This window comes from Seriola lalandi, unplaced genomic scaffold (assembly GCF_002814215.2).
Source record: "Seriola lalandi dorsalis isolate HSWRI2012SDOR001 ecotype SW California unplaced genomic scaffold, Sedor1 jcf7180002054570, whole genome shotgun sequence".
In the NCBI taxonomy this organism is placed as follows: domain Eukaryota; kingdom Metazoa; phylum Chordata; class Actinopteri; order Carangiformes; family Carangidae; genus Seriola; species Seriola lalandi.
Genome location: NW_019525123.1, coordinates 1,674,093 through 1,699,086, shown reverse-complemented (window position 1 = coordinate 1,699,086; position 24,994 = coordinate 1,674,093). Strand labels below are relative to the sequence as shown.

The window sequence follows — 24,994 nt, the reverse complement described above, 5'->3', positions numbered from 1 at the left end:
AAACAACTTCTCCTCTCACGTGACTCCCTGACGTACAGTCCTCCACTCTGCGCTGATGCAGGGGGGGGTTCCATCATGGCGTCGATGCAGGTAAGACTACAGTTGACAGCGATCGCATATTTATAATTTACCTGACCTTCACTACAGTCCTTCCCGGTGTTTTATTGACCACTTAATTTGCGTATATGTATTTGTTCGAAGTAGTGATGACATTAAAGTGAAAGCGATGACATTTGTCCTAAACTGTTCAGGTTTAGCGCTTGGTCTTTGCTAGCAACACAACTAGCCCATCATCCTCAACAGCACCAAGTCAAGGCTAGCATAGAAACCAGCTTCCTGGAGACATATGTTGAATTTTATATTCTTATATTTTGTATATATTTTCTACGCAGCAACTCAGGGGGGGATAACTCAAGAAATATTATGTTACGAGTTGAAATTCATTCTATTTTTCAACGGTTTTGTGGCTGTTATTTGGCTGACGTTATCGTTAGCTTGCTAACGAGACAGTGCGCAGATTGAGCAGTTGCAGTCTCTTGCGAGCTGAACAGGTGCATCGGTTTCATGAGAAAGCTGTGTCGAATCGAGTGAGATTTGTCTTATCTGAAAACCCATAATGCTATCTTTATGACTGATGAACTGGGTTTGTCTTTTATGCCACAACCTTATCGTTTCATCTGTCACTAATCGTTTTGTTTTGTATACGAGTTAGAACAGTCAGGGTGGAGTTTTGCTTTAAATACATTAACACGTTACAGAACGCTAGCTATAATCGCGCCGCCATTAAATGTTATACACAAACAAAATTTATATTTTGTGGAGGTTTGTTTATAAATAAAATGACTGGACGTGAGGGCTAAATGTTGACTTTGCTAAAGTGATTGGCCTCTGCTGTTTGTTTATGATAGTTGATATATTACCGTGATGCTATACTACAACATTGTTTGAGTGTGGCAGAAACCCAAACACATTCTCTCCAACAGAAAAGGCTACAAAAGGAATTATTAGCCCTGCAAAATGATCCACCCCCTGGAATGACGCTCAACGAAAAAAGTGTACAGAACACCATTACACAGTAAGTGTTTTTGTTTTTTTATTTCATGCTATTCATGTGTTCCAGCTTGACAGCATTTCATACAACAGTAAACATGAGGGCACTGTCACCTACACCTACAGTAGTCATTGGAGCAGGTTTGCATCTATGAATAAACACAAATCCCATGTGGCTGTGTAATGACCTGTTTCATCACTGTGAGAGCACAGTGTGGTGAGCATAAGGGTAACTGTTACAGTGGTAGGAGGTATTAAGACACAAAGCTCTCCTAGCTTCAGCAGCTACTGGTGAGGAGGAATCGGGGTCATTCCAGTGACTGGCAGCTCTGCCCCCTCAGTAGAGTGTCTCTAATGCACAATGTCACTATTCATCCTTATAAAATATTTAATGGTTGGCATGCAGGAGTTGGTCTAGGGTAGCAAGGAGCAGAGGCTGCTTAGCTGACCTTCCTGTCTGGGTGTCTTGGTGTTCCCTTAAATGCCTGTGAATACTGTTGCAGTGTGAATCAAATTGTGTCTGATAAGCAATAAGGATGAGGAGTTGTTGTCCTGTAAATGGATTCGAGACAAATTTCTGGCCAGCATTCAAACGTCTTTCAGCCGCAGGTTTGCAACTTTGACTTTGAAAGTTACTCCTTTGTTGTGTTGGTCAGAATGTCCTCTAGCATCATTGCAACCAGGCTCTTCTAATGTCTCTAAAGAGGCAATACACGTTTCAATGCTTGTGGTTAGTTTAAGACAATTTTGTAACACTGACAGATCCATATGTTGGTATCTCTCTCATTAGGTGACAGTGTCCTGGTCAGATTGAATGAATGTTATGTGTTTTGCGTAACTGACAAGTTTTCCAACCAGTTCTTCTGGCTTCCTAATCTCATGTCTGTGATGGTATGCATGGGTGTGCCTTTTTCTCTCAACTCGGTCACCTCAGCCAGGATTGGCTTTCTGTTAGGGCAGAATGATATGCAAAAAAAAAATCGCGTTGGTATTATTTTGGCAGATATTGCGATATGACTCAAGATTTCCTTTTGGAATGGTAATTTTTGCGTTTCATTTTCACTGAAAAACAATATGAAAATGATGGTGATATGCTTTTTTCTGGGGCTTGTACCAAACAAAAATGATTTATAGTCTGGGGCATCTCTGTAGCACCACAGTGCTTCATTGATGGTGTTCTGTGACACATTTTATCTTTTAAAAAAAAATTGCAGCTCCTGTGACTTGGATAATGCACTTGTCCATATTGCGATTTCGATAATATTTCAATTAATTGTTCAGCCCGACTTTCTGTCATAGTGATTGATAACATATCCCCACTGCTGTGCTTTTTTATCACACAAGTCCTGATGTAGTAAGATACAAATAGTCTGTTCCTGCTTGACATTCAAGCTGACCTTATCCAAACATGGAGAAAAAGCTCCCTGGTGACGAAGCTATGTGTGTGATGGATGATAAGGTGACCATGTGTTATAGCTTTTGTTTATGTAGTACACTCTGTTTCTCAGTGCTGTATCATTTGATTACAATGTCTTTTAGTTGACTGTGTATTTGTGTGTTTAGTACAGATGGCTCAGCTTCATGTTGGAATTAGTCAGCCATTGTAAACAAGGAAACTGCTGCTTTAAAGCACTATAAAGTCTTTCATATGTATATGTACACACACACACACACTTTCACTAAATGGCTCAGTGTTATTTTTGTTGACTGGATCATATAATCACCAGCCTGTGGGGAATTTGAGCAAGTTGAGCATAATGTCCTTGGAGTCCTTGGAGTTGCCTCAGGTGTAACTCAGCATCATGTACAGTGATATTGCCTCTTTACTTTCTTCAGAAAAATAGAGTTCTTTTCAGACACTTTGACCATTAGATTTTCTAAGGGTGAAGTCTTAAAGAGAACTGACCTTGCATGTAGGCCCGAATGATCATGTGCCTCAGGCTAGATTTGAAAGAGACACAGGGCTATAAACCCGAACAACAGCCACAAGTCTCTTTAGTATCCTATCTGCTTGCCTGGAAGAAATTAGGTCAGAGATTGTGATGCTGCCATCAACGTTCCTTTTTCTTCTCCTCTGAGGTTTCTGCTGTGAGCAGGCAATCCCCAGAAATGCTCTGCTCTGGACTTAAATTTTTTGGCTTGTTTGCCACTGAAGCTACATGTGGCCCCTGAGTTGTGGCCACATTGAGAAAGTAGAATGTCCTTCATCCCAAAACACAGACTCAAGCCCCTGTGTTTGCAATCATCTACCATTCTGAGCAAGACACTGAATCCCTTGCAGCTCAGTCAGCACAGTTCTGTAGCCAGGCTGCAGAAGCGAAAACAGATTTTGTCCACTGGATCAATAGAATATCACATTATTACTAAACCACTGTTATAACCCAACGGAATATTGAATGTCACTGGAATGAGTCAGGCTGAAAGCTTTTGATTACACACTTACTGCAGCATTGGCAGCTCATATTTTGTATGATTCTTTTTTAATGATAATGAGATGTGATCCATTCAAGTTGTTTTGCTCATGTTCCTAGCTAATCTATGTGATGAGATAGAAGATAGAGCATTATTAATCAATCATATTATGTTTTAATCATTCTTGTTAATCTATTATCAGAATTTAACACAAAGTACAGCTGAGGCTGATAGGAATGTCATTAGTTTTGCAGGTCTTTGGTCATAAACCAAAGTATTGAACAGTGAACATGCTGGTGGCAATGGAGGAAAAGTCAGGCTATCACCAACATCAGCAGATGTCATTTTCTGGGGACTGAATGTCTCATGTCATGGTTTCATGGCGTTCCATTTAATTGTTGTTAAGATATTTCAGACAGACTGTTAAGGAAGTGTTAACCTGATAACACGACTTGACAGGAGGAATTTAGTAACTCAGGTGTCACTTGCTTCAATATGTTAGAAAAACATTTTACAACAGATCAGCCTTAAAGTTTTCTCAGGGTGTGACAAACTTAAAAAATCTAATGACCCATCTCTGAGTTAAATTTAAAGTTCTGGGTGCTTTGGCAAGTTTTAGTTTCAGAGTAAAAAACTGAAACAATTTTTTTTTTTTTTTTTTAAGCTAAGGGAGTTGTCAACAAAGAAACATTTTTTTTTAGATCTTTCGATACCACTTGTGTTTTGACTAAGTGTTGGGTGATCAGTATCATTTTTTTTCATTCCTTTTGTTTAAGTGAGATGTTTACCATTTTAATATTGTGCCTTTCTTTTTAGGTGGATTGTAGACATGGAAGGAGCACCTGGCACACTGTATGAAGGAGAGAAATTTCAGCTGCTTTTCAAATTTAGTAGTCGTTATCCTTTTGATTCACCTCAGGTAAGCAGAAGTTTGCAACTACAACTGTGTGTGTGTGAGTGTGTGAGTGAGGCTAAGAGTGAGGCACTGTGAAAAGCTTTGTCCTGTTCTAATGGCTGAAAATCATCATGTAAGTGCTGTTCATTTATCATCCTATCTTAAGGACCTAGAAAGTCCTGTCTGCCTTACTGGGTGTGAGCACCAATGAATGAACAGATCTGCAGCTTCACAGTTTTGACTATACTGTTGAACGTCCATTCTTAAAGTGAGACTGTCCAATATTTGCTGTCGTGTAGAATCATAAACTCAACGAACTGAATAAGTTGTTTCCATTATACAGCAATATTTAACTTAAGTTTGATAACAGTAGCCACCATAAGCTGCAGTTCATTCCAGATCAAGTAAGGCTGTATCAACAAAGTAACTGTGTGTCCTGAATTGAGCAAGGGTGTGTTTTGTTTCTTCAAAGAATTCAACTTTCCATTTGTAAGTGGAAGAGTTTATTTGTTCTCTCAAATGTTACATAGCCTCTCTTTAATGCCCAGCATCTGTTCTCACTGACCATTTGGTAAGATTGGGTACCAAAGCATATTCATATACTACTGCTTTGATGGTGCAGTGTGCAGAGATCCTGTTTTCCAGACTAAATCAAAAACTCAAAACCTGTGTAAACAATCCTCCATATCCACTGTCTAGATGCCTGCAGTAATCACCTGAAACGCATTGGCTCTGCAGTTGTCAGTGGAATGAATCTCAGCTTGGAAACACTGGAGCCAGGAATCACTGACAGAGACACCAGTGCAGAGCTGCCACTGGAGGCGTGTTTGAAGGGATTAGTTTATCTCAGCAATCTTGTTTCACTCATCAGGAGCCTTCCTACCTAAAAATAGACAATGAGGCGGTGTAGACAAAATTAGATAAACTTAGCTACTTAGCTACTATCCTCTCAAATAGGAAGGACAGGCTGTCAAAGTGGTCCTCTCTTGGACTCCTCCTGGGGCTCCCAAGGGAACCCCGGTGTTAACAGTGCTGCAGTGTGTGAGGAGCTTCAGAGGTAATTCTGTATTGCACAAATGTGTAGTTCTGAGACCATGTGTGCTGCATTTTGGAAAACACCCACCCCCATAGCAAATGTTCCTGTTGTCATCAAAAACTGTTCGACCATTGACCTACCCAGTCTCAGTTAATAACTTTTGCATTAACAGCTTGTGGCTTCCATTTCTACTGAGCCCTTTTATAGAGGTCACCATGTTCTTACTTCTGTTACATATTCAAAGGAAAAAACTACAGATTTCCTACCAAAACATAATCACATTTGTTTTGTTAACCACACTCTGCGTAGGCTGACCAGTTGGAATTGTGGAAATTGTCACGGCCTATTTCAGCACTTTACAACACACGTTTGTCTGCCAGTTTTCAACGGTATCATGTGATCTGTTGAAACTTTTAAGCTTGTCTTTCAGGCTTCTGTCGCTTTCCCAGCAAATGTCCTCCTGCTATTGGCTGTATAGTTTTTCTTACATGCTGAGCAAGGCTGAGCAAATTTTTTGAAAAGTTGTACCTAGCCATCATTTATACATTACAGTAATTAAAGCTGTATGGAGCACTTAGTTTTCATTGCAAAGCTGTCATTTTAAAAAAGCCCACCATTATTAAAGGGCAAAGAAATGTCTGATCACCAGTCTAAAACCTAGACATTTTCCGTTTACAGTAATATAAAAGACAGATAAGATGATCCACACAATTGAGTCGTAACCAGAGATTTCTTGGTATTTTTGGTAAAAAAAAAAAAAAAAGAAAAAGAAAAAAAGACATTAGTCATTATTTGATGATGAAAATAGTTGCCAAGACCAAGAGTTAGAGCTGAAAGAAAATGTGCAGCTTCTTGCTTGCAAATGTGAAAATATTGAAACATGTCTTGCACACAAATCAATAAAAGAAGCACAGATGGATACAAACATCATGAGAGTAACTGTAATATAACATTAGGATTGGAAAGCAACGTGTAGATTACCCATAGTGCCTGTCTGCTGAAAGCTGGTGCCCGCACAGCTTTGTGTTAAGCAGACATTTCAGTAAATATTTGAACTTTCCTGCAAGCAAGGAGCTTTCATTTGTCTTGATGTTTTGAGTGTAGTGCCAGCTTTACTCTCTGCTCCTATCTGTAACACTCATCCTGTCACACAACACCCCCCCATCCCCCCTGTGAAGTGAAGCCTGCACTCTCCTGTGAGGCCGTATCTGGTGCCAGACTGCCTCAACCCATTGTTACCCTTCACTACCCTCCTTACCCACTTTCCCTCCTCCGTACTTCAGAACCACAATCTTGAGTTCCTGTCCTCATCACACTTACTGTATCTCCCTGGTTAGCCCTGAGTCTCGCACCCTTTCAGTGGCTAATGGCCTCTGATCCTTTTTATTGAGTGTGTCTCCTCTTTTAGTCTCTCGCTCTCTCTTCCCCTCTCTCACCCCATCCCGGCCCCTCTGTCCTAATCCCAGAGCCTCATGTCGCTGTAGAGGGCTAAGCCTGAGCTTATACAGCAAGTCTCATTACTTTCTGTCATTAATGGAAAAAAAAACTAACTTTTTTTCCCCCCAACTTGTACTCTCCCAAGTTGTATCTTAGACCACCAAAACCTTTATTTTATCTTTTTAGCATCACATACTCACCACCTTTGTTTCACTCTTGCAGGTAATGTTCACGGGAGAGAATATACCTGTCCACCCTCATGTGTATAGCAACGGTCACATCTGTCTGTCTATTCTAACGGAAGATTGGTCGCCAGCCCTCTCAGTGCAGTCAGTTTGTCTTAGCATTATCAGCATGTTGTCCAGCTGCAAAGAAAAGGTACGGAGCCTGTAATGATGTCTGGGGGAGGGATAAATATAGTGAATCATGTAAATTATGTCTTTGTTAAATGTTAAATCTAAATACTTGTTTCTTTGTCTGCAGCGACGACCGCCTGATAATTCCTTTTATGTAAGAACGTGTAACAAAAATCCAAAGAAGACAAAATGGTGGTATCATGGTGAGTATTTTCCTCTCACATTTTTTTTCCCTCTGTTTTTTTTAGTCGTGGGACACAATTAAAAGCAGTTGCCAATTATTCTAAATATGGTGTAATTAAATGACTTTTGTTTGCCTTTACAGATGATACATGCTAATGTACAAACTTTGTAATAATCGTAGAAGAAAGAAGTCCTACTGACCTACATAAAGCACTTTTTAATCATTCAGTCTTTGAACTCTGACCTTTGACTGGAACAATGGACACCATGCGCTGGAGGCTCTTGACTGCATTTCCCCCCCGCGGGCAGATGGATGCATGTTTTAGTCGGCTGTAATATAGAGAATGAAAATAAGTGAACGTTTAGATGCCCCCCGAGAAGGATCGTTTCTGGCAAAAAGGTAGTAATGCAGCGAGCAAGCAAGGTGGATTTGTAGTGAGATAATTATAATTCCTGTTTTAAGATATTATTGTTACTTTTTTGTTTGTGTATGGGTGCATTTTAAGGTCCTTGTGTTGTGCAATAATAACTGATGGATGCATGCTTGGGCCTACAAAGAGAAATCCAAATCTAATTGTTTTCTGGAAGGGATTGGACCATCATAACCCCAAGAAAATGCTTCATCTGTTTGTTTTTTTTATTATTATGATTATTATATGCACTGTGAAAGTATCTAGTTTAAAAAGGCACTATGAGTACATTATTCCCAACTTGCAGTTATACTGTAAGCAGTCCTCCACTTATTTATCAGGTTTTAGTTTGTAACCACTTCATCAAGCTTACACACAATTTTCTTCTTCATCTTCCAACTCGAGACCTGGTTGCAGTTCTTCCTGCTGTTGGACAGAATGTCGGTACAGGAATACAACAGATGCGACTATAGATTAATCAGCTGATGACCTCAGTGTGCATCTCCTCGTAAAGTTGGGCTGAACCCATGTAGTGTTCACTAGTCCAGCCTTGAAGATGTGCAGCGGCCTCTCTTCCATTTAAAGAATGTCTGTAAGAGAACATTGTCGCATGCTCCGTTTTTATTTGTAAGATACTTTTTTTTTCTTTTTTTTTTTTTTTTTTTTTTAAATCTCATGCTTTAATCTTCTAAAATGTTTGATTTTAAATGTCGCGTTCTTTTTTGTACTGTTTTTCAACTAGCTGATACTTTGAAAAGGGGGGTTGTTTTGATGGGTCAGTATGTTTTTGATTGAATTTTCTTTTTCTTTTTTTTTTTCTTTTTGTATTTGTTATTTAATTTAAATCTTCGTTTCATCTCCAGAAAGGTAGTGAACGACGAAAAGGAGAGTCTTTCTAGAAGTTGTAAGGACAAGGCTTTTGTGATTCCCCCTGGTCAGAGTTTTGGCTCAGGTACTTTTTTCAATAAAGAGATCACCTCTAAAAAGATACCTATCAGATATTTTGAATTTAACTATATTTTCACCAAAAGAGACTGTTATGTTGTAAACTTATAACATGTCTGAAACTATTGTATATAAGTCTTTAAATTGCTGGATGATGTGAAAGAAATTAGCAGAGGATGCATTTACTTTATAGCAGAATGATGATAGGAGTGCTTTATTTCATTGGACGTTAGTCTGCATCTTTTGCTAATTAGGATGTGTACAGTCAACAACAAACACTACTGTTGGTTAAAAAAAAAAAAAAAAGTTTAGTAGTTTTACAGTGGGGATGCATGCAATTTTAAACCCTACTTTTTCTTATTGGCATCAGATATTGTGGCAACTTTTAGTCTTTCCATAACTTAAGTAATGGTTTATGGGCTGGATATTACAAACCTCACCTCCAGAGGATCTCTCTGTCATTTCAGACTGTAATCACTCCATTCCTAAAGAAATGTTTATCGCCATCCAGTCAGAGATACTTGAATTTTCCTTCTTGGGTTGTTTGTATTGCATTTGCTTTTTCCAGGGTCTAGCTGAGTTTCTTGAATGAACTTGAGTGAATGTGATGATACTCTAAACTGTAGAGGAGATTACCACAGCACACTGCTATCTCAAAACTATATTGATAACTTAAAGTCATCTATTTAACCAATGGTTTTTTAAATAATTATTAGCTTCATTGTAATGGTCTTGTCTGCTGTCACTGTGCTGTGAAGAAAAAGCCGGCGGGACTGAACTGATTGTGTAAATGCAGTCACAACAGCATTTGTGCGGGGACAAAAAAAGCCTTCACCCAGTTGGCAGTAGATCAGTAGAGATTTGAAAAACTTGCGAGTGAATATGTTACAAGGGTTTGGATGGTTTTTCTTTTTTTGTTTTGTTTTCTTTCCTTTTCAATGTGGTTTGAACTCTTAGCTTGCAGGTTGTTGTGAGTGATCAACACTAATGAGGGTGTGTTTATTTATATTTGAAAATTTGTTCTGGGATGTGCAAGCTCCATATAATAGGTGCCTGTTCATTTTCATAATCAATAATAAAAGCAAAGATTCACTTTTATTCAGACTCCTGTTTGCACAATGTTTGAATATGAAATGCGTCTTTTTTCTGCAGCCTGTAAAAAGCCTCTATGGGTTTTATGCTGGCACACATTAAAACTAAATAGTCCTACTCTAAAGGGAGTGTAGGATGGTCACTGCCAAAATGAGGAAGAAAATGTTTGTCTGATGGTGAACCGTTGGGTAAACTTGGGTTTTACTAAAATATTTCAAGAGTCGCAATCAAATCTGTCTGTAAATAGTGAAGGGCACAGATGTTGTGCTTGTTCACCAAATCGTACTGCGTTTGCCAAAAGTATCCACAAATATGTATGAGGAGAACTGAACAGAAACTGTCACGGATTTAGAAAATGGTCAATTGATAAAGTCTTTGAAACAATCTGCATTACAACACATAAAAAACCTATCATTTTAAGTATTTGATGCACACCATCAACCATGTGAAATTACATGTGGCAAAAAATTGTTTAGAGCCATTTACAGCTACACTAAAGCTATGGATGCATTCAACATAGGCTCCAAACTACTTGTATTTTTCTTCTCAACTGTGTACCCCATATACATGTTGTTTGCAAAGCTCCAAGAAGGTATTCTTTATGAACATTCAGTTTTGTTCAATACACTCAATTGAAGCTCTTGTATGTACTGTATGAAAACAATGGAGGGATTCTTGTTATGTTACCATGGATGTGTGGGAGAGGTTATAGACAGAGGATGAAGCCAGTATTTCACTACAGTACTGTGTCTTATTTGTAAAGGACAGCATACTGGTCCCTGTGTGACATAAAGCTCACCACAATAACTGAAGAAAAGGTGGTTTAGTGGCACCATCTATTGGTCACACTATAATAATACTCTTGTCAGAGCTACCTGTGAGGAGGATCCACAATTCCCATTCTTACTTTTAGCTATTTTTATCCATCAGGAATATCACCGCCTGGATGTGGTTTCTCTACCAATGGTGGTTCACTAAACAGAACCGAGACTGTGTCTCAAAAGTGAACACCTGTCCTGCCAAAGTGCCCATGAGCACTGAGCAGAAACATTCAGTTCTATCAGCAGCAGCAGGCACCACTTTGTAGGGGTTAATGTGTCCACTTTCTCAGACCAAAACAATCCATATTTAAGGTAATAAACTTTATAATCAAGCTCACCCAATGAAGAAGCCTCTCTGAGAAAAAATAGGCCAAGTGATCCCAATTTTTTCCGAATGATAAATTCAGAGCATGTGTCAAGTTTCAATTATATTTGTGCGTGTGAAATGAATCACATAACATTTTTCATATGTTAATAATGACATAATAACATAAATGCCGTGTGCAGAAAACAAGTTTGAAAAGATTCATTTTGGTTCTGAATCAAAGTTACACTGAAGGCTCTGAGGAAGCACACCAGGACTGAACCATTCCTATCGCCGTGGGGGTGGCTGATTCATTCAAGATTCTCCCCAAACTCTAACCATGGTAAGTTAGCGATTTGCAATATTTAACACTAATCACATAAAGAAAACACAAACTTTAAACACGAAATAATAAATTGTCAAGCCATTTGCCTCTAATGGGACATGTTTCCATTTTTTTTTACCCAGACAAATTACGTGGTCTGTTCCCTCTTCTATCCAGTTCTCTTTAGTGTTTGCCAATGTTGGAGGTGTAACTGGGGTCTGGCCCTGGACAAAGGTAAAAATTACCCTAAAATATTTGTCCCTGTGTTGTCAGATAGTGTCTGGGTTATTCGTCACGCTGTCGCCAGTCCATATATGATGTTGCGGTGGACTGAAATTCCCCAGACTTTCGTGGAGGATGGGGCGGTAGGGAGATGCCAGCAAGAGGGGTGTTCGGCCGATCAGCCATGATGAGCTTTAACCGGCTAAACTAGCGTAACTGGAGGTGGCTAGCTAGTGTGTATCCATCAGGAGGAATCATAGTGACATATTCATGACAGCATGCATGCTTGCCCATTCCGTTGGTGTGTTTTTAGGAGCTGACATTTGCGGGAAATACCGTAGTCTCGTTGGTAACGTTAGCTTCCTGCTAAGCTGGACACAGTCGAAGCTGTGGTGTAGGTTCAGGGGTTGCAGACAGCCGTGTAGCTCTTGTCAGTCAGCCCTAACGTAACACAACCTCCATATTCAAGTTACTGTCTAAGACAACCGTGCATTTAGGTTGCTGTTGGCATTGGTATGTGTGCATGTTACTGTGAGAGAGTGAAAGAAAAGCAAGGCAGATAGTGACCCCGAGAACCTCAGGGGCACGCGAGATGCACCGAAGAAATAAACAGAAAACAATTTGACTGAATGCAATTAATTACAGTCACGCGCCATAGTAAAAACTGGATTTTGTTTTGTGGATATAGTCGATATCAGTGGTTTTATGGGCATGCCACTGCTCTGTTGTTTACATCAGTGCAGCCATGGCCCTCAACTGTAAACACAGGAACAACACCTGTAATTGTGATATCAGTGTGAGGCCCATGAAAGCCTTAGTCTGAAAAGTGTATCAATTGACCAATGTGATATCTAAGACCTGTCTTCATTTCATCTATTAGCTGAAGAATAATTTATTGATTTTTGCGCACTCAATGTATTGATCAGTTTATATCAGGGTAATGTGGTGTTTAATGATATTGTCCAACACCTGAAGGGACCAGGTTCAAAGCTGCCTTTTCATAAAGTGTTCTAGTGCAAGACACTCCACACCCCAGGGGTTCAGTTCTCTGTCTGACCCCTTGGCTCTAACCTCTGTGGGGATATGAAATGAATTTCCCTCATTTCCCTTCAGTGCCTGCCCCATATTAATGTGAAACAGCAGTGGGGCCATTTTGGCAAGATGTTGTGATACAGTTTGTACCTTTTTAATTGAGTTTTTACATTAAGATTCAGTACTTACTCAGTCATCATATTTCATTAATGAAAAGCACATTGTAGCATATTATATCACTTATATTGCATAGCCACAGGCCATGACCTGTGTGTATTTGCATTCGCTAAATACTGTATGAATGGATAAAAAGTTAACGTGTTTTGTTGGGCCCTCTGCTTTTCATATTAACCTGTGTCTACTCGATGTAGGACTACGCACCTCTCTTTAGTCTCAAATAAAATGTCATTTAATGTCCACTGTCTTGTTCAGGCTGCTATCACAGGATTCCCTTCTTTTTCCGGGGAGCTTAGCAGCAGTAACATGAGCAAAGCTCCTTCAAATAAAGGTTCATTGTCTGGGTGTATTAGCTGCCAGTGGATCAGAATGTGAGATAGGCCTAGGGCTGCTCAGTTTGAAGCCTGTTCTCCAGGCTTTGCCCACAGAAATTTGTCAAATGACAGTGAACAGCTTTAAACCTCAAAAAAATTGAGTGGATTTAATCTGTGCTTCTGTGCATGTTTGTGTAGATAAATGCTTAATGCCTAATGATGTTCAGTCTGAGGTATACTAGCAACCTAAATTATTAGAAATTCCATCTTTTTCATTATATAGCTCAGATTTTCTCACTAGTGGCCTATGTAAAGTGGTATCATTATTAGCACCACCAAAGGAGGTTATGTTTTCACCTATGTCTGTTTGTTTGGTTGTTTGTCAGCAGGATTATGTAAACAGTACTGAACTGATTTGTACCAGATTTGGTGGAGGGATGGGTCATGGGCCAGGGACGAACCCATTCAATTTTGGTGCAGCTCTGGTTAAAGGGAGGGAACTAGGAATTAAAAGAAAAAAAAAAAAATCTTTTTCCTTAACATTTCAACAGCTTCATTAATTTCTCTGGAAATGTTGTATGGCTCTTGATGTAGACATTAATGGTGTTGAGATCTGTGACTTTGTGCAATATGGTGCACATCAAGATAATCTGGATCACACAGACATGTGTAGGATTGTTTGGCCATTGCAGAGGTATATGCTTTACTGAGTGCCATACTAATTACAGTCGGCAATGATTAGCGTGTTTCAAACAAACTTTAAAGTTGTTAATTGTTGTCCGGTTTCAGGAATAGAGCATGGCTCAAGTGAAAGTACAGACCTCAGCACCCCTGGCTGGTCCTGGCCTCTCCCCTGGAGTTCCCCCAACGGCCATGGCCAGCCCAGGATCCCTGGGTCTGCAGCCCTCCGTCAACGGCACAGGCCCGGCCCCCACACCCGCCTGCCCTGCTCCTGCAGTCGGATATGGGGACGCCCCTGTGTCTGCCACACCGCCAGGTAGACTGACAATTGAAGAAGAAGAACAAATTATGGACTACTTACTTTTCATCAGAATCTTTTATTTTGAAGTGCCATAGACAATATAAGAGAGAAGAAATGTTTCAGTATTGCCGACATTGTTCAATTATTTTGCCAAAATTTCATAGCGACACGTCATATATTACAATATTAATCGTGTGACAAGGTTATTCTGATATTGATTCAAGCCATAAAGGAAGTACATAATCAGAAATGCGTGGGACAGTTTTAAAACCTTGTCCCCTGAGCTCCTGACCAGCCTCAAATGCAGGAGACAACCTACCTCAAGATTACATTTTACCGCAGGGTATTGATCAGACATCTTAAACTGAATGCAGAATTTTCTAATCGATTCTGAACCAAACACTGCTCTTATTCCAGTCCTTGGCACATAATACTGTGAATCTGTTAAGTTGGTAATTAAATTACTGATAATGATTCTTGCCAATTGACTGCACTCACTGTAAGCTGTAATCTTAAATGCCAATCACTAGCCCGTAAGATCATGTAATTTCAGACAAATCTAAACACACCTGAGCCCCTGCACATCTGCTAAAGGGGGTAAATATCTTGTGCTCATGCCTCTTGGTTCATTTGCTTATTATGTGGTTTGTTAACAGATTTTTTGTTGTGCATAAGACATGATGATTAAATGCAACATTTGTGTTAAACAGCATTTCTGACATATAATCACTGCACAAGATGCTTGCTACTATATACTAATATCCCATGCCAGTCAGTCAGTCATATTATAGAATTTCCTATATCAATACTCAATAATCATTCATGCATATCTCTGGTGCTATAACGATGTTGGTGAGTAAATCATTTATTCTGCTGTGCTCTCTTTTAGGCCCGCCCCAGGAGAACATGGCAAACCCTAAAGAGAAAACTCCAATGTGTTTGGTGAATGAGTTAGCCCGTTTCAATAGGATCCAACCACAGTACAAGCTCCTCAATGAGAGAGGCCCTGCACATGCCAAGGTGAGTAGTTGTAACCTCATAGTAATAGTAAAAAAAAAAAAAAAGAAAGAAAAACTCTTAAAACTGAAGAACATCCTTTTAAAGGCCTGAAGAACATTCAGTTGTAGATATGAAATGATAATCAGTAAACAGCAGTGGACATATTCAAAACCTTTTATTTTATCTTTTGTTTTATTTTATTTTATTTTATTTTATACAATGTCATGCTAACCTGACGTACCAAATGGTTTGACACACAGAACCATTGGGAAGGTTAATTGGAAACTGTTCACCATCTATCAAGTGCTAACTTCAACCAATCAGATGCCATATCAATTTTTTCAATATAAGCGAAGCCAGTTGGGAACTCAAATTCTTGCTGAAGCCTTTTCCATGGAGTAAAGCTGTTTGTGCCATTCTTTGTTCTTCTTCCAATGAAGAAATACTTTCAAATTCTAATATAACTGATGCTATAGCAACATCTAGGCTAACCTTTTTAGGAACCACCATTGTTGGCTTGTCGTTGTCGTCACACCTAAGATACGCCGATAGCTTATAGCTCCTCATTTATAAGACGCTGATTGGTCTTAACCACTGTGGTTCGGCCACAAACGAATAGCTTGGACCCTGGCAAGATGGATTCTCGCTTACGAGTAATCCAGCTGCCTCGCAAGGTGAATGTCACAAGTGTCAAGTATGTAATGGAGTATGTGTTTCAGATTACTTTTTTCGTGAATGAATATTGATCATGCAGAATACATCCAGCTCCTGCCACATGGGCTCCAGAGGGATGTCAGTGAAAATGTTGTTGCTGCTAGGGTAAATGTCTTTCCCTCTGGGTGTCACTGTTCCAGATCTTCACAGTGCAGCTGACTCTTGGGGAGCAGGTGTGGGAGGCGGAGGGCACCAGCATTAAAAAGGCCCAGCACTCCACAGCCGCCAAAGCACTGGCCGAGAGTGTCCTTCCCAGGCCAGCGCCCCGCTCCCCTAAAGTGGACGTCAACAGCAACCCAGGTATTGCAACCACAGCATAATCTGTTTTTTTACTGTGAAAGTGTTTGTGAATGATTACCTCTATTTTCCTCGCTTGATATGTTCGTCTTGAGCATTACAACTAGGAAAAGGTTCAAATAATAAAATAAATGATGGATGAATTCTATTTAGTTGTAGTTCAGTGTCACATTGTCATGGCTTACAGGGACACTTGAATATAACTGAGTCATCATTCACGTTATTAGTAATACCCATGCTTTCCCTGCTGTGAAAAAGGCCTAAATGACATCAAAACATGGTCCTCAAATTTTTTAACAATCCATCATAGAACACAATATTTTTAATGTAGCTGCAATGCTCGATTCTCCTTGTTGTATAATGCAACTCTGTAACAAAGTAGCTTATACAGAGAGGTATGAGCAAAGAACTAGAGACAACATCACAATATAGCAGTTTCATATTGTTGTGGCTCATTAAATCAGTTTGTCACTTGTATACTTGTTTCCCGGTATATCTGTCCACAGGACTCACAACTAGACTTGTGAGCTGAATGAGCTAAAGTTCATTTAGTTAGACTTTGAATGAGTAACTGGCACCGCTTTAATACAAAAAATTGGGGCTATCCAAAATGACCCAGCAGAGGGCTCTAAACCAACAACAAATTGCTGCATTAGAGCCCTCTGCTGGGTCTGCTGGGTGTTGAAATCGAAATACTGTGTATACTAGTAGAGGGAGATGGGGAGAACTCAAAAGTGAGTTCACACAGCAAAGACGTCACTATTTTTCAGGGGCAGGTATGATCCTGAAGTTGAAGTGCTAAGGGGAAGAAACACACCAAAGCATTTGTGTCATGATGGTACTTGCAATGCCTTTCTGTCTCTATAAATAATGGAAAGTTTCAGTGTTTTCTTAGATTCTCACTCTGAGGAGGTTGACCTCCAGGCAAAGCTCTCAAACCTCTCTGGATATATTTAAATAGTCCTTGTTCAGAACACAACCAGTGCAGACCCTCTTACTAAAGCATGAGTGCGGGCTTATGTTTTGTCACTGGCTAAATTAATACCACTAGCCTTGTCTTATCTCCCCTGCCCTCTGTGGCGTTGTGGTAGTGAAAGACATCATAGCTAGTTCTTAATGGGATTAAGAAAGCTCTGTGATTGGTTATGCAACATCAGTGTGGAGCTGTGGGATTAGCAGTGCATGCAAGTTTTACCGTTTTTAAGCAGAATACAGCAACTTGTGAAGTCACTTTGTGCACCTGATATAAACAGTTTTTTTGATGTTAAATTGTAATGTCCTCTATATTATTTTGACAACTGTGGGTGCTTAGTGTTTATTTTAGATGCCCTGGTTTTAATCTTCCATATCTAATGTATTCTTTCTCATGCTTGCTCACACAGGCAGTATAACACCCACAGTGGAGCTGAATGGTCTGGCCATGAAGAGAGGAGAGCCAGCTATATACAGGCCTTTGGATCCTAAGCCCATGCCCAATTATAGAGCCAACTACAACTTTAGAGGGATGTTCAACCAAAGGTGAGCACACTAAACTGAATTTACTCAGCTGCCTAAACTGTTTCCATTTTAAAGTTATTTTTGTAAACACATCTGTCCACACTAAAAAGCTAATTCCTCATCTTTTCAGTAGACAAACAACACATTTCTGCATTACAGCATCATTTGTTAGTGCTGCTACAAAGTCATTATACACAAATAGGTAATAACAACACCTGTATTATGTATATATTTTATATATATGACCAATTAATCACTGAGAATTAAAAAATTATTGCACAGTTATAATCTGAAAACAGACACAAGGGTCTGTTTATACAACACTGGGTGACTGCGTACATGGTTGTGTTCACATGTTTGCTGGCATGTACTTTCTGTCCATTTGGTCATAAATTTTGGGCTGTGCACAGATGATGCAGACCTTAGTTGACAAAAAAAGACCACTTTTCCATCATGCAGAGCTCTGCACAAACGCTTTATGCTTTGGAAGGGAAAGTAAATTGTCTCGGTAACATTTCTGCCACATAACACATACAAGCAAATCTGACAGTTTTGTAACAGCTTTGTTTTCCTCATCCACATTAAAAAGAAAGTCCAGCATTTTTTGAATTAACCCACTCTGGACAAGTTTTGTTTTGGGTGCTTGAAACGCCGACTTAAAAAAAGATGAGCTTTGAGATTTACCCAACTTGACTGAAACAGCATTGTTTCTTTAATCCCACCGGCTTAGATGTGTGTCAGACGTGGTCCTCCACTCCATATGTTCTCTAAACTGATGAACGTGGTGCCCTCATGAGGTCTCATTGCACTCAGTCTCTGTCAACTTTCTTTTCAACTTTTTTTTTTCTTTTCTTTTTTTTCTTTACTGGAACCATCTAGCTATTTCCAAAAGTTCATAAAAACGCCACAGAGGTGCAATTAATGATCCCCTCTCCCTTAGTGAAGCAATGTTATTTAGAGTCTGTTGATGTGTAAGGTTGTCTGCCACTAAATCCAGGTACAATGTGGTACTCACAGGGAGGAAGAAAGGATGCCATATTTAGGCTTGAATAGACAACAGCATGACAATTACCAACCAAGGAGGGAAGAAGAAATGTAAATTGCACTGAGAAAGAGCAAATGATGCATCTCTTTCTTATGCTTTTTGGGCAAGGCATAAATATTTTGTCTGTTTTGTATATACTTCCACTTGGCTTATCCCACAGGCTTGTCCTTTGTGAACATTTTACAGAAATGACAGCTGTGTTTTTAGTGTTCTAAATATTATGATACTATATTAAATATAGAGGCAGCGTGACATAGGTTGTGCACACAGTTTACAGAAGTTGAGCTATGTGGCTCTAGAGAGCACACTGTCCCTGAGAAGGTGACAAATTTGATAAAACATGCATTTATCTCTGTTAGTTTGATATACATCAAGTCATTTTCAGGAGTCAGTGTGAACTCCCTGCAGATGGCAGTGTTCCCTCATTTTAAAAATCCCATAGCACTGCTTTTGTAAGGTGATGGAGCACCCATTTTGTAACATCTAAGTTAGGAATGTGGTAAATTTGTATAGTTTTTTTTAAAAATACATATGGTCCTCTGCTGTGTAATCTACAAAACTGGAATGCAAAGTTATCACTATTAAACACAGAAACATAACAGAGAAGCATATATTTGTTTTGCTTTTTACATAAACTTTGGCTCCTTAAATTCCTTTGGTAAGGTATTCTGATGCCAAATGTGTGGGATTTAATTTTAAAATGTGGATACGTTGCCAGAAAACGATCCGTGATTCAGTTGCAGTGTTAGGTAACTGAGTCTAGTCAGCAGACAGTCTAGCATCTGGCTCACATCTTCCACTATTTGATCCATGCAGGAACAAACACAGGGTGAAAGACAAATGTCTATGGGGCAGAGGAGAAAATCTGTTTTCCAGCATGTCTGTCAATGTTATATGTCACAGTGATGAGTTTCTAAGAGACAGGCAGTATCTATTCCTCATGCTCTGTTTTGTTTTCCTATTCCACTTTGTAAGCGCGCAAGACAGGGAGTTGGTGGGTGTGTGTGTGTGTGTGTGTGTGTGTGTGTGTGTGTGTGTGTGTGTGTGTGTGTGTGTGTGTGTGTATGTGTCCCTGAAACACTGAAAAGACATAAGAGCATATATTATCCCAAGGTCACTTATGTTTTCACGGGGTCTCTTTCTTTCAATGTAGTCGAGCCCTGTATTAATGAAAGTGAGACCTTCTGAATATGAATTCTCTTCATCAGATGACTGACTGTGTGGTGGAGTGACAGGCCATATCCACAATCAGTCACCTTAATGATGCTGCAGGGAAACGAAGGTTTCCATATGCCCATGTCCTTACCTATTATGATGAATAAGAGTGATCCGGAGTCATGTTGATGGAAAATCTTACCATTAAGAGGGCAGCCTGGCTCTGATCCATCAGCGCTCTAATCACCACCTAGACCAGTATTGATTCATTCAGAAAGTGCCCTGATGAGAAAATATGGCGATAATATGAAATGTGCATTTATCAGCGTCTTAATGAATCTTATTTATGGCGAAGGGCCTGTGCATAATTCCTTTCCACCTAAGTCTACATTTAAATCATTAATTCATCTCTGTTATAATGCAGGCATAATTATGCCATTGTTCATTTTCAAATACCGAACATACTTAGAGTGACGCGTGTCTCTCAGCTGATTCAATTAGTTACTCAGATGCTATGTAACATTATATGGAAATCCAGCCCAAATGATTCCGAAATATAGTCATTGAATCAGGAAAATATTTGTGTTATCAAGAAATGTGGTTACATCAACGTTTGCTTCATGGACAATCCCCAATTCCTGTGTTATCATTGGAGCACCTGATTCCAGTGAGTCATACTGGGCTCCTCCAGTGCAGACATCCATGGCACTCCCAGTTTTCCTCCTGCTGCTCTAATCCCAGGGGAGCGGGGGCGCCTGTATCCTGGATTCTGTCAGAGTTGGAATTTGGATAGGACTTGCCCTACTAGAGCAAATCAGAGCAGAAGCCGCCCACTTTCTCCCAACCCTCATTTGGTTATGACAGTAACATTTTGTCAGCTGGAAGAACAGTGGGCTGAATGACTGGGGGTGCTTTGCTCTGTGACATTTCCTCCTGTGATGACGTTCAGATACTGAGCTGGCCATTACTGCTTTCTTTGTAGGAAAGTAAGAGGGAGACAGAGTCACCTGTGCTGCAGTGGATTCAGTATCTACAGAAATGTTATAAGGGAGTTGGATCATAAACAGGGATCCTACTTTTGTTTTTTTATTTTTAAAGCTGCATCAACATATTTTAATTTTCAGTGGGAAAAATACAAGTTATGTGTATGGTGTGGTTCGTAATGACAAACCATTGTGGAATTATCACAAGACTTTGCAGTTGAGCTCTACGGAGTACCTCTTTCATTTTACAGCTCATCTGAGAAAAATCTGCTGTATCTGACCTGCACAGCATCAAACAGCAAACAGACAAGCATAGCAGCTTGCTCATGAATGTAATGCATTAGCATTTAGCAGCTTAAGAGACAGATATTTCCCTCAGGAGCCGGTGGAGACCAAACCAACTTACTCTCACCAACAGGTTTTTTTAATAAGGTCATTACTGTATATGCCAGTGTTGTGTTTACAGTATGCTGCCCTGCCCCTGATTGGCCAAAATGACATTTAATGCAGGTTTAAAAGAAAGGGATATGGAAATCAATCACTTATTAGGAGTAGTGTTTTAAATGATAAAAATGAACAAAATCTGATCATAAAATGACTCATTGAAATTAAGATTTTCCTTGTTAAAAACTCTGTAGTTGACCATTAATTGTCTCATTGCTGCTTGATTTGCAGCTTATTTGTGTTTTCTCCCCATTTTTCTTGATATGCTCTTTACCAGGAGCATATTATGAAGGGCTGCATCTGCAATGTTTTTTTGCAGCAGGAAACCCAATGACTCTTGGACTCTCCTTGCACTCATTGAATAGATGTAATACTAAGTACTTACACCAAGGTCTCCTACTGCACTGAGGCTTAGGTGTTGTCCCTCACTTGTAAGTTGCTTTGGATAAAAGTGTCTGCCAAATGAGTAAATGTAAATGGATGCATGGTTACATGAAATCTATCTGTGACAATCAGGTATAATTACACGCACATTGGTGAGAGGCTATTTAAAAAACAGCATCAATGAAACTGACACTGACTCCAAGCCACAAAATTAGTTCAGAATCAGGTCAAAATGCATTTTCTGTGACAACAGGTGGAAACCAAAATGCTCCTTTTCAAAAAACTCAAAAAATAAATGAAGAGTTAAAATGCATTATTGCTGTATTCCTGACTTGCCTTATGGCTACATGGCAGTGTCCTTGCAAAATCAATGACAAGCTTACATATGCCTCAGTGACAGCGTGTGTGTGTGTATGTGTGTGCGTGTGCGCACGCATGTATATGTGTTTGTATATGCTCTTGTAAGAAATATACAGAGGCAGTTGTTATAGAAAGATAGTCATCCTTGAAAAATGAATACCCTTCTCATGCCTGCAAGCTGCAGAATAACATCAGATAGCAAAACTGTGGCATAGACATACAGAGGAGGAACACACACACACACACACACACACACACACACACACACAGAAGTGTACTTTGTCACCTACATCTCTAATTGAGCCAACCTGGCTCACTGAAAAAAAGCAAATCTGCCCATGAGCACTTTTGTATATTCAACATATCCTCTCATCTCTTCCTATGTGGAGGTATCCGATGTCCTCTGAGGTCCTCTTCCTCTTTTTTCCCCACTGTCTCCCGCCTAAGTTTTTTTTATATAGCTCACTGGTCTGTTGGGCTTTACAATCTCATGTAGCCTAATCGGGACACTGTGTACTCTTTCGTCCACTCAGGCGTTCCACAGATATGGTTTCTCTTATCCACCCCATCATCACTGCTGCCCTAAAACAAAAGGGGCCTGCCAACGCCCACTAGGTAGAGACCTCAGAGGAATAAGTTTTTATTACATCACATTTTTTTTTTAAATCACCAAATATCTGCATCAGATGCATTCACTCAGATAGTACGTAAATCTCCATGGGCGACATGCCAGAACAAAGGATAATCTGTCCTAATTGTACAAATGGGTGTAAACTCATAAAGCAGTGTTTTATTGAGGAGACTGGGGGTGGAGGAGTGGAATACAAGTCCAACATAAACAAATGCTTGGAATGATTTGTACTCAACAGACTCAATGACATAGAAGTCTGGTCTCTCCTTTCATCTCCTCCCCTCGGAGTGGAGTTTTGTGTTTGTGTATCCCTGTGTGTCCTCCTCTCCTCTTTTGCCTTGATGTATTGAATGTAAAAACGAACTTGAGACCACTATGTAGGAAGCAGAATACATAAGAAGACACACCTTTCGTAATGCTGCCCTTCAGTTCATATGGCAGGGAGAGGTAGACGACTAAGTGCATTTCTTCACAAGAACTCAAATCCGTTTGTTTGTGCAAATACACACCACTTGTACTTTACCTTACTTGTATCCTTTCCCAGGAAATTTGACTCTATCAGTGCTTTTGCTTTTGCTGAGAAGTAAATGGCTGTCAAGAGAAAAGGTTGACTGCTTGTTGAGAGGTGTCTTTGGTTCACAGACATCAGCACTGGATGATGTACATGAAATCATGTGAACCCACTATTCGTGTGCGTTTTCAACTTGTCAGGACACGGAGCTGTCCTATAGCCCAGTGTTGTTGTGCATTAACTTTGTAGAAGAGCAGCAATTTTATTGCATTCACCCTCACTATCAGTAAATCTTGGACTGACTGCTAAGCGATACTCAGATCCTTTTATTTAAGTTAAAGTAGCTACTAATACTTTACAAGTAAAGGACATACATTTAAACATTTGCTTAGTAAAAATACAAAAGTATTAACAAAATATATTTAAAGTATCAAGTTAAAGTATTTGTCCATTGTGACTGATAAATGATCATATATTGTTAAATTAGATTATGCTTCAGTGAATAAGCAGTGCTATTATAGGTTATGATGATTAATGGTGTAAAAAGAAAAAAAATCAAATGTAGGTTCTTTTTTAGAATCTTTTTTCTAATATTTGCTTTTGTGAAGTGTGGATTTTACATGATTGAGCCTTGAAGAATAACTGAAATGAAACCATCTGAGAAGTTAAGAAGGGAAATGTTTTTGAATTTTATGCTTTTAATGTAAAATCTTGATTTGAAAACGAACAAGTAACTATAGGGTGTAGTCAGAATGTAAATGTAGTGGACTAAAAAGTACAGCACTTCACTCAGAAATGTAGTCGAGTGGAAGTATATAGTAGCGTAAATGCAATTTACAAGTACCTCAAAATTGTACTCAGGTACAGTATTTAAGTAAATGTACTTTTATGAAGAACAGCTTGAACTGGCCGTTCATATTTGTAATATTCATAATATATAAACGGCACTCATTCCCAGTGACGTTTATAGTCCAATTGAATACCCAGCTGTCTTTATGTGGCTTCTTTTCCAATCTCAATTCCTGTAATTCCAATGAGCAGGACAGCTTCCCTTTTTTCTGAGCAAAAGGATTCTAAAGAAACCACATTTAGGGCTCAGTCCACATTACAATCACTAATCACTCCTGTGGTTGGATCCGTCACTGGAGGAAGTGATGAGGAATACAGAAATATCAAAAATCTACCAGGAATTTATATTTCGTTTACTTTAATCTGAATCACACAAGCAGTAGACACACTGGTGGATTACGCATCTATGTCTATGAGGGTTCCCACTGCCCTATTACTGTTAGAGAACCCGTCATCTTGCATCATTATAATACTTTTTGGTGTCAAAACAAAGTTTATTCTGTCAAGGGATGTCATTGTGTGTGTGTGTCTGTGTCTATGTCTGTGTCTGTGTCTATGTGTCTGTGTTTGAACTGCATTGTTCTCACCTGTCTAAATGACTCAAACTAAAGGAGTAAAGAGAAATGAACCAAATGAGCTAGAATGGGCTTTTCTTTGATAAATAAACTGATTTGTAATTAGTTATATTTATTTACGTTACCTATTCATGCTGTTTTTAGAGGATGATCAAACACTATACTGTAAAAATGTTCAGATTGTTCAGATTGATTGACACTCAATCCGGAATGCTCATTGATGTTGCTGCATTCATTTCCAGTGGGACTGAATGCAAGCAGCTAGTCTCAGGATAACAGTCAATTAAGACAAATAATTTTTCAGTCAGTAAAATAGATTGCGTGTTGCCCTGGAGGTGTTTGTAAGGGAAAATGATTTGTATGCAGAATGGCTTGCATAGAAACCAAGTCCGAACAGTTTGGCCCTAACAAATTGGTATTATTTCTCTTCAGAAAATGGCAAAGGAGCATTTGGAGTGTATTTTTGAAGCAATTAGTTGTTCCCTCTTAATGACAGTGAACATAAAACAGCAGGTCACTATGTAATATTCTTAATGAGGACAGCAGGCTCTGATTTT

At 39.3% G+C, this 24,994-nt stretch overlaps 2 protein-coding genes across 2 annotated transcripts in view; both read left to right on the top strand.

The window, feature by feature from the left end:
* Positions 1-3: 3 nt before the first annotated feature.
* On the top strand, positions 4-9,822 carry ube2wb (ubiquitin conjugating enzyme E2 Wb). The gene is made up of 6 exons (XM_023416983.2): positions 4-90; positions 984-1,075; positions 4,279-4,381; positions 7,053-7,208; positions 7,314-7,389; positions 7,512-9,822. Exons 1-6 carry the CDS (start codon positions 76-78, stop codon positions 7,523-7,525), a joined length of 456 nt encoding a protein of 151 aa, XP_023272751.1. The 5' UTR covers positions 4-75; the 3' UTR covers positions 7,526-9,822.
* Positions 9,823-11,425: 1,603 nt separating this feature from the next.
* stau2 (staufen double-stranded RNA binding protein 2) overlaps positions 11,426-24,994 on the top strand; it is an 86,804-nt gene continuing 73,235 nt past the window's right edge. Inside the window, exons 1-5 of the mRNA XM_023416981.2 lie at positions 11,426-11,500; positions 13,801-14,008; positions 14,883-15,013; positions 15,847-16,006; positions 17,386-17,521. Of these exons, the coding sequence (XP_023272749.1) occupies positions 13,810-14,008; positions 14,883-15,013; positions 15,847-16,006; positions 17,386-17,521 (626 nt within the window). The 5' untranslated portion in view covers positions 11,426-11,500; positions 13,801-13,809. The remainder of the gene's footprint in view (positions 11,501-13,800; positions 14,009-14,882; positions 15,014-15,846; positions 16,007-17,385; positions 17,522-24,994) is intronic.